This window comes from Nanorana parkeri, unplaced genomic scaffold, assembly GCF_000935625.1.
Source record: "Nanorana parkeri isolate BGI_ZX_2015 unplaced genomic scaffold, ASM93562v1 scaffold200, whole genome shotgun sequence".
Taxonomy (NCBI): domain Eukaryota; kingdom Metazoa; phylum Chordata; class Amphibia; order Anura; family Dicroglossidae; genus Nanorana; species Nanorana parkeri.
Window position 1 is genome coordinate 1,293,433 of NW_017306468.1, and position 10,415 is coordinate 1,303,847.

Genomic DNA, 10,415 nt, shown 5'->3' on the forward strand with positions numbered 1-10,415 from the left:
CCCAGGTGGAGATTACTCCATCCACACAGTTAAGTGTAGATGGAGGAATCTGTTCCACCTTTTCCATCCGACCACAGAAAATCTGCAGATAAATTGTAAGGTGTATGGGCAGCTTAAGTGTATGGCTAGAGTAAATAATACTAATGATAGCAAGGTGACATGAGACACTAGGTCTCGTGCAGCATTACAGTCTTGCTTACATTTGATAGACTCCAATATTTAAAGCAAAACATTCTAAATACACAGATAACAAACATGTTGTTTTACCTGGCAAAGTATTTGTATCCCACAACAGGAATAGAAGGGAAGTGCTCCGGTGGAGACACCTGTTGAGTTGCCAACTAATGTACAAGGGAAATTCCATCACCTTGGAAAGATTTTTCTCTAACTTCCTGTTAAGGACCCAAAGTGGAGTGGGACACAGGTGACAAAGACCAGACAAAAGGTTTTAACCCACCCTTTAAATAAACTATGTAACGCTGGTCTCAAGAAACTAAATAAATAATGCTACTTACAACTGTGTCTCCTAATTGAGCAAATTATCTTGGAACCAGAGTAAATTGTTTTCAGAGCCCACACTATATTGGCAGTCACTGTGATCCATAATATGTCAGTTCCTCTAGTAGCATTAATGGCCAATTTACAGTTTTAATGCAGGCATTTTAAAACATAGTTAGTGCATGTACCCAGAATAAACCAATAGTACTAGTTCACATCTGTACAATGCAGGGACATAAGTTTTTTTTTTTTTTTTGCATCAACACGAGTTATAGGGCCTATTGATGACCACATATTCAGCCTTAGTAATGACATAATAAGGAGAAAGAATGGCCATGTCAAACTACTTATTTAACGCTTTCAGGGGTATGTAAAGTTATAGGCATATAGAGCTTTCATAAACAGGTTCCTGTTATGGTAGTGGCCAGTGGAGATACAAATAGAATAGAGCTTTTCTTCAAGCATCTAAAAACTATATACAGTATATCTATACTATGCAAACATTTTAGGCAGGTGTGAAAAAATGCTGTAAAGTAAGAATGCTTTCAGAAATAAAAGTGTCTATTTTTCATCAATTAACAAAATTGAAAGTAAATGAACAGAAGAGAAATCCAAATCAAATCAATATTTGGTGTCACCACCCTTTGCCTTTAAAGCAGCAATTTCTCTCTATACATATGTACACAGTTTTTTAAGGAACTTCTTGGAGAAAAAAAACCCCACAGATCTTATATGGATGCAGGCTGCCTTAAATCCTTCTGCCTCTATATGCAATCCCAGACAGACTTGATGTTGAGATCAGGGTTCTGTGGGGGCCAATCACTTCCAGGACTCCTTGTTGTTCTTTATGCTGTAGATAGTTCTTAAAAAAGGAGAACTATGGGGTTAGGGCTTTTCCCCATAGTTCTCCTAAGGGTAACGGGAGGACACAAACTAGCGTCCTCCCGTCAACCTAAGCTCAGTATACCGAGAGCTACAGCTCGGGCGCGGTATACTGAGATGCTGAAGCGGATCCTGACAATTATGTCTGGATCCGCCCAGCTGCGTGAGTGACAGCTGGCTCTGCCTATCTAGAGGCAGAGCCAGCTGTACCCACCCCCTCCCCGTCTGTTCCGCCAGTCAGCGGTGGAGGATCGGAGCGGGGAGGGGGGAATCCAGCCCCTCCCCTGTCACGGCAGAGAGCCGTGACAGGATCGAGAAGTGAGCGAAAGCCGGTATGTGTTCGCTCACTTCCCGCTCTACTGAGCCGACCTGTGACAGTCTCATTGTTACAGGTCGGCTAGAACTTCTCCTTTAATGGCATTGGCTGTATGTTTGGGGTCGTTGTTCTGCTGCAGAATACATTTGGGGCCAATCACATGCCTCCCTATTGGTATGGCATGATGGATAAGTATCTGCTTGTATTTCTCAGCATTGAAAACACCACCTGACCAAATCTCCAACTCCATTTGCAGAAATGCAGCCCCAGACTTGCAAGAAACATCTACCATGCTTCATTGTTGCCTGCAGATAGACACTCATTGTACTGCTCTCCAGCCCTTCGGCGAACATACTGCCTCCTGCTACAGCCAAATATTTCAAATTTTGACTTAGTCCACAGCACCTGCTGCCATTTGTCTGCACCCCAGTTCCTATGTTTTCGTGCATAGTTGAGTCGCTTAGCCTTGTTTCCACAACAGAAGGTATCGCTTTTTGGACGCAATTCTGAAGACCACTTCTGGCCAGACTTCTCTAGATAGCAGATGGATGTACCTGTGTCTCACTAGTTTCCACCAGTTTGGTCCTGATGGCACTGCTGGACATCTTCCGATGTCAAAGGGAAGTGAGCATGACGAATCTTTCATATTCTGCATTAAGTTTCCTTGGACGACCACTGTGTCTATGGTCCTCAACATTGCCCGTTTCTTTGTGCTTTAAGACAGCTTGAACGGCACATCTTGAAACCCAAGTCTGCTTTGAAAGGTTTGCCTGGGAGAGACCTTACTGATGCAGTATAGCTACTTTGCGTCTTGTTGCTGTGCTCAGTCTTGCCATGGTGTATAACCTGTGACATGAAACAGTCTTTCACAACTGAGTTTGGCTGTTCCTCACCCAGTTTTAAGCCTCCTATACAGCCGTTACTGTTTCAGTTAATGACTCTGTTTGAACCTACATATGAAATGTATGATGATTTGCACCTGCTTGGTATAACTTGTTAATAATACACCTGATTCTAATCCTACAAAATCTCTGACTTTCTGCAAGTGTACAAGTGAAAGAATTGATGCTGTTTTGAAGCCAACGGGTAGTCACACCAAATATTGGTTTGATTTAGATTTTTTTTCTGTTCACTCACTTTACATTTCGTAAATGTATAAAAATAAACAAAAAGTACATTTTTTAAAGCATTTTTAGTTTAAAGCATTTTTTTTCACAACCGGCCTAAAAGTTTTACACAGTACTGTATATTTTTTTCAGTTGATTTACACTTAGGTGTCCTCCTTAAAGGAAAAAAAAAATACATTCTTTGAGGGCCAGTGTGGAAGAAATTAGCATAACATATACAACTTTTAATCATGCTGGTTTGCACTTTTAAAATGTTTTCTGTTATCTGTTAAAAATTTCACATTTTATGATATGCATCTACATGCTCCCACATCTACCGGAGAGGTCATCTGTTAGGCGCTTCAATCCAAGTTTTCAAGTAAAAAAAATACTCAAAATATTAAAGATCATTACATTTAATTTTAAAAGTTATTTTTATCTTTCTTTTTAAGAATTTGATCTTAAAGCGCTTCCCTATTTCAGTGTACTGATCATTTCCTACATTTTTAGAAGGATATAATTGAAATGTTGCCATTGCAAGAATTTTGTTGCAGTTTTATTAAGATTTTAAGAAAATAAATATGAAAAATTAATAGTTTGCCTAAAATTTAAAACTAAAACTAGATATTTAATTATATGCAGTCCTACCTAGTAACCTATTAGATGCATCTCATTTTGATATGGTCTTCTTTAATCTGTGTTTTAATGGGAATCCCTTCATTATTGTATAGGATAACAAGATCAAATGTAAGACATCGAATAAATACAGAAGTTTTGTTAGTCTCAAATAAAGACCTTATTGCAATACCGTATACCATACATACTTTCTTGATTAAAGAGTAAAAAATGTTTACCCAGTTTTGTTAAGACATGTTCTCGTGAACAAAAACACATACTCAACACCATTCATCAACAGCTGCTTTTTGAACAAGTAATTTAAAATGTAATGATTGCAAACAATCATGCAGCACTAACCTGGTGATGGTGTAGCCGATTCTTCAAAGCTGTCATCATCGGCACCGTCATCTCCAATGCCAGAAGCCAAAGAGTCTTCTGGAGCAGAAGCTGAGTCAGGACTACTGGGTCTACTAGCAGAGTCGCCTTCACTATTTGATCCATAGCGGTCATTGTGAGTAACTGAACCACTTTCACTCAAACTTCTACGTTCCTTTCGATGGACTCTTGAATGAAGCACCATCTGGTGATATGTTCGGAAAATTTTCCCACATTCAAAGCATTCAGTAGATTTGTTCTGAGAAGATCTGCGGCTCTGCCTTGAAGGTGGCCTAAATTCCAACTCATTAGGTGTTTCAACAGCATTCTCTCCAGGTTGAGCACTGCTGCTTTTTTCTGTGCGGCTGCCACTTGCGCAACTCCGTTTCTTTGGATTGCTGTTGTTGTTACCTTCCTGCTCCCGTTTGCGTTTCTCCTGATTGATCTGAATGTATTCACCTTTATCCCGGTCATAACACACATCTGCATCTGCCAAGGCTTCATCCCATCCTAAATATTTCACATATTCTGATGGCTCAGCAACCTTGCCCTTTGTGGCCAACTGCCAAGCTTGATAGCTATTGATCGGGTCAAGTTCAGGAACTCTCTTCCCTTGATGCATGTCTGTGCATTTCAGTGTATCTTCTAAAGGCCGTAGATTCAGATAGTCCAAGAAAAATAGTTTTGACCCAGGCCCATCTGAACCGACATCTTGCAAATTAGTTTTTTGTGCTGTTTTGTCTTCACTAGAACCTTCTTCTGTTTTGCAGTGGACTAAATTGTGTGCATTTAGACTCTCTAAATTTGTAAATAAATTTCCACATTTCATGCAAACTTCATAGAGACATAAGCCAGTCATCATGGTCTCTTCTTGAACAACATCATTAATAGTGGCTACTGGATCAGTATCAGATTTGGGTTTGTTTTTGTTCCCAGTTTTGGGGCCATGAGATTTCATGTGATTTTTCAAAAACCAGGGCTCTTTAAATCTTCTGCCACATATATGGCATCCATGGTCAAATGATCCTCTATGCTTCTTCATGTGAGCTTTAAGAAACCAAGCCTGACCAAAAGCTTGGCCGCAGATTTCACAAGGAAATTCACCTGAATTAAGATCATTTTTCCCATTTTCTGGGAATCCATCTCTGTTTAATGGAATTGCTGTTGTGATATGATCTTTCTCGATGTGGTTTAACAAAGTCTCCTCTCGCAATGTCATATAACTACAGAACCTGCATTTATATGGCTTGTGAACTTGTAGAAGATGCTGGTCCAGCTCTTTCTTTCGGTCATACTTGTTTTTACAGAACATGCAATGGTAGTCACCAGGCTTGTCATCATCTGCTGCCTCTGTGTCTTCCAACTGCAAAGATCCATTAAGAATTTTGTTGCAGGCAGATGTGCTCTTTGTTGGGCTTGCGCACACACCCATTCCTTCAGAAGCCCCAAGTTCTCCATGCGACTCTCCCATTTCCACATCATGGACCTGGCCAAGAGTACCAGTCCTATGTGTTCGCAGGTGTATCTTCAGATTTCCTTTCTGGGCAGCTCTATGGTCACAGTATGGACATTTATATGGCTTTTCACCTGTGTGCTTCCGCATGTGCTGTGAAAGGGAGCTCTGGAAAGGGAAGCTTTTCCCACAAATGACACAACTAAAGCAGGTTGGTTTGTCATCATCAGCATCATTTTTACTCGACTTAGCAGCAGATTCACGTAGTTCCATATCAAATTGTTTCCTTCGTTCCATCACCAATGGACCATGAGGCAGGGAGACTAAATCAGTCTAGGAACTGTTGACCGTGGAGTTCTATACTCAGCCTTATGCTACTTGTTCAGCATAACGTCCAGACCAATCTTCATAAATGTATGCTAATAATGGCTGCCATCAGAGCCCTAAATGAAAACAAAAGGGGAGAACCCAAAATATTAGAATACTGTTTTAATTGATCATAAACTAAATACCTGAAAACAGTAAAAAAAAATAGCAAACAGTATATAACACATCACCAACGGCTTGAGTCCAGGAAAGGAGACAGTATGCAGTGATCGTGGTATAGGACGCTAACGAGGCAGCTCTCAATAGGCTTTAGGTAAACTTCAACACTGCAAAACAAAAAACACACAGAGCGCCTCCATTGCGTAAATAAAAAGTTTTTACGCGATGGAGGCGCTGTGTTTTGTTTTGCAGTAAAAAAAAATAGCATTATTCACTGAACCTAGATTTTGCTACAGCAATTATTCAATGCACAAACAGAACTTTTTTACTACAACCTCAAGTGAGGGTTTCTTGAATTACTGTTAACACAGCAACATCCTCTAAAAAAAAATACTATTTACATAACAGTACCTGGCATATGCTTAATGCTTCCAATATAAAGATTACATTGAATATACTTACACCTAGAGATTAAAACCAATCCACACATGGCAGATATCAGCAAATAGAAACAATCTGCATGCTGTCCCAGGAGCACCAGCCAGTTCATTAGGAAAAGAACAGTAGGTACACTCTATCATGATAAGTCAGCAACATTGGCAGAAGAGTTCTCAATACAAACCTACCAGGAAGGAAATGTGTAGGTTGCCAGTGCTAAACTACCTCCAAAAATGTTAATGTTCTAGCTATCTCTAACTTTGAAACAGTGTGACACAGACTTGGTTTAGGGAAGTCACCGGCCTATTTTCACAGGTCAATGGTGCAAAGTACTGGAACCACTACAACACCATGACTAGCTAGCGTTTTCAGCAGGAAAACTAAAATGAATTGCAGTGAAGAAAAGATTGTAAAGCCATTTCTAATGATGATTAAATAATTTACAATGGATGCTGCTTCTTGGTGTTTAAATGTTTTCTGCAGAATCAGTTGGTCCCAAGCACTGGTCCTGATGTCACTTCCTTGCATGGTCCTATCGTGCCACCCTTGGATGTGCTAATAAAAGGTGTGTGCCTCTCCAAAAACACATGTGCATAGAAAGGGAAGGCACTTCTCTACTCCCAACTCCTCCCTCCATCAGCTTTCCAGCTGTGGTTAAACTACATATCCCATCATGCTTTTACCGTTGGGAGTCAAGCCTGTGGCGGTCAGGGTCTTGCAATGCCTCATGGGACCTGTAGTTCTACAACAGCTGGAGTGCCAAGGTTGCAAACCTCTGTCATAGATGGATAGCTTCTGAACACTGTGCTGTCACTTGTAATCTTCAACTGGAAGTTCAGGTAAGTCAAGCTGAGAGAGTTGGAGCCAGTTGTTTGGATGACTAAGTGCTTGCGCATAAATGTAAAGAAATAGTTTGTTGAGCAATGTATATTTGTTTGATCTGAATTCAATATTAAAAAAAAGTTCAAAAAAGACCACAATCACTGCTACAGAACCAAGTTTCGCTTTAACATGAAATGTATTTTCAGATTTATCTGGTAATTACTGGCTAATCAGGGCCCACGCAGGCAGAGCTGTACTGCCACTCAAGTCTCATAATCAGTTTTATTGCATAGCACCTTACTGCAGCCTCCTAATGCGAGACACCCGAGGAGGTGTTCAAAAAAGTATGAATCAGAGGTTACTCAGAATAGCAATAACCTATGACTTTGTACGCAATCACAAGCATCAATGAAAATGCATCACCATTATAATTTGGTACACTTTAAACAATAAGCTTTATATGAAATGCTTGCTGGTATAAGAGGCAACATTTCTAAAATGTTATCTTACTTGAAATGCAGGCAATAATGTACACAGCACACAGGGTGTGTAAATTATTATTAAAAAGCTGAGGGCTATGAGCAGTGGGCAGCTGCAAAGTATAAAAATCTTACCTTCCAGCACAATGTCCCCGCACACAATGCCCAGCTTCTCGGCACTAAAGAGAGGGAGAGATGTGACTCGAGCAGTCCATCACTCCAGTCTCAACAAATTAATGCAGCTCTCTCTTCATTAATTAATTACAGTATTTTTTTTTATATATAGTAACTAGTTTAAAAGAGAACTATGGGGTTAAGGCTTTTCCCCATAGTTCTCCTTAGGGTAACGGGAGGACACAAACTAGCGTCCTCCCGTCACCCTAGTCTCAGTATACCGCGAGCTGTAGCTCGCGGTATAGTGAGACGCCGCAGCTGAAGCGGATCCCGACAATTGTGCCGGGATCCGCCCAGCTGTGTGAGTGACAGCTGGCTCTGCCTATCTAGAGGCAGAGCCAGCTGTACCCGCCCCCTCCTCCGTCCGTTCCGCCAGTCAGCGCTGGCGGATCAGAGCGGGGAGGGGAGAATCCAGCCCCTCCCCTGTCACGGCAGAGAGCTGTGACAGGATCGAGAGGTGAGCGAACGCCGGTATCTGTTCGCTCACTTCCCGATCTACTGAGCCGACCTGTGACAGTCTCATTGCCACAGGTTGGCTAGAACTATGAGGTGAGTGAAAAGCACTCATCTCATAGTTCTCCTTTAAATATCTGAATCTGATTTGGTATCAGACTCTTGAAATCCACAATACAGTAGCACGGGTAGAGGGAGAGGCAGAACTGGGCATGAATGAGGTGTGCCGCATTTGAATGAGCATACCAATAGGTCAGATTGGGAACAGAGGATAACAGATAAGTGGATGACCTCATCAGCCTGTTGCTGCTCCTTCACTGTCCAATCAAAAGCCTGGAAGTGGAGAGACAGCACTACTGTATTCCTTTTTTTATAACTGGTGTCATACTGGGGCTGTGCAAATCACAGTACTGGAAGGACAGAAATACAAATCATTTTGCAGATAAACCATATCCCATAAAAGGTTATTCATCTGTGTATTTAGCTGTTTACCCATACCTCCCAACTGTCCCCGATTTGAAAAACCAAACCCCTCTGTTAAGGTGCCCGTACACTTATCTGCGATTGCGTTTTAGCCAGAAAATCTGCCAGTTGATGGGAAGTGTACAACCTCAATTACTGTACAACTGGCAGATTTTTGTCTTTCAAGTAGGCTAGAAAACTTTTGTCTAATTGGACGAAAATTGACGGCTTAGTAGCGTTGTTGCACAACAAAAATCTCAAGATGAAAACTGCACATGCTCAAACGAAAATCTGCCCTTTCGATTGATGAAAGTTAACAAGGTGGTGCTGATGAGCATTAATTGCGAGCTACATTGGTCTGTGCATGATGGGCCACTTGTAAGAAAATTGAACGAGGGTGAGATGTCTGGACAAAAAAAGTTGTGCAATGGTTGTAAGGTGTATGGCCACCTTTACTCTTTTCTCCTCGGTCTTCCCTCTTTTTGGTCTGATGTATAGAGATCTATGAAAAGGATAAAGTTATTCTGCACTAAAACCTTTATCTAATTTCGTAAACGGTAATTCCACTTTCTCAGGTGAATTTGGGAAAACAGAACTACCCTCACTGATCAGGTACAACAATCTGTGTTTAATCAATCATTTTTGGAATATAAAATATTAATGGTCCACATTACTGGGGGCTGTGCAGGGGTGTGTCCATTGCCTAAATATCTTGTGCTGAAAAGTGTCCCTTTTTCCAATTTTAGAAAGTTGGGAGGAATGGTTTACTTCAAAAGTATAAATACCGCTTGCAGGCAGGATAAAACAAACCAGACACAGACTGTTAGAAAAGGACACTCTTGAATAAGAACACGGTACTATGGTTGGACAAACTAACTTGAAACCAATGTAGCACATATTTACTTCTGTTATTTGTAATGGCACATATCAACTCACACCATCATGCCATAGCTCAAACAAGCAAAAACACTCCATATTTCCAAAGAAAGTGTCAACTATTTTCACTTGGTTGCTTTAATTTTCTGTCCTGCAGTACAACATTTTAAGCCAGACTCTGTATTGCTGCTGTGAGCAGTACAGACACTTCTTGAGTTAGGAGACACCAATTATTCTGTGCATGACAATAGGAGCATTTGCAGAGGGTATTTTACAGCCAAAATGCTAATAATCTTCTCCAAATATATATCTAAAAAACAATGTGGCTAATCTACAGCTTGGTCAAGGCATCTGTTGGTGCCAATAAAGAAAAGCCAGTGTCATCAGAACCAACAAATGCAAGAGAAACAATTAGCAGTTTATAATTCAGAGTCCCAACTTGCCGCATGAAATGATGCATTCACTATTGGAAGAGTACGTACCATTGATGACACAACCTCAGGGCTTCTGCTGCTGTCAGGCCAATCAATAATCCATTATGAACAAAATACATGTCTACACTCATACCAAGAAACATATCAAAGGGATCTCTATGTACACTAATGTAAGGAAATGGAAATCTAGATATAGCTGTAACTGACACGGTTCTTAAAGCTATGGTTTTGTTAATATTAGCCACTACACTGATGCTTGGATAACACATGTATACTGCTCTAATGTACCGACCTACAGAATTAAAGTTGCAAAAAATAAAAAAAACTCAAGAGCCACAAAACAAATGTTTTACAACTTTGTAAGGAACCTACTAAAAAAAATAAAAAAAGCAGCAGAAAGTCACTATTTCCAGGCCACTTCACAATAACCTATTTTTCTTACATTTCAGCTACTTTAAGATATTTAGAGACCATGGTCATCAATTATATTAACCCTTGACAAAGCTGTCACCATGTGCAAAACTACATTTAGGTTTGCACCCC

General features: G+C 40.5%; 1 protein-coding gene across 1 annotated transcript in view; it reads right to left on the reverse strand.

The window, feature by feature from the left end:
• ZNF516 (zinc finger protein 516) overlaps window positions 1–5,694 on the reverse strand; it is a 34,598-nt gene extending 28,904 nt beyond the window's left edge. Inside the window, exon 1 of the mRNA XM_018555534.1 lies at window positions 3,778–5,694. Coding sequence (XP_018411036.1) covers window positions 3,778–5,545 — 1,768 coding nt within the window. The 5' untranslated portion in view covers window positions 5,546–5,694. The remainder of the gene's footprint in view (window positions 1–3,777) is intronic.
• Between the last annotated feature and the right edge of the window lie 4,721 nt (window positions 5,695–10,415).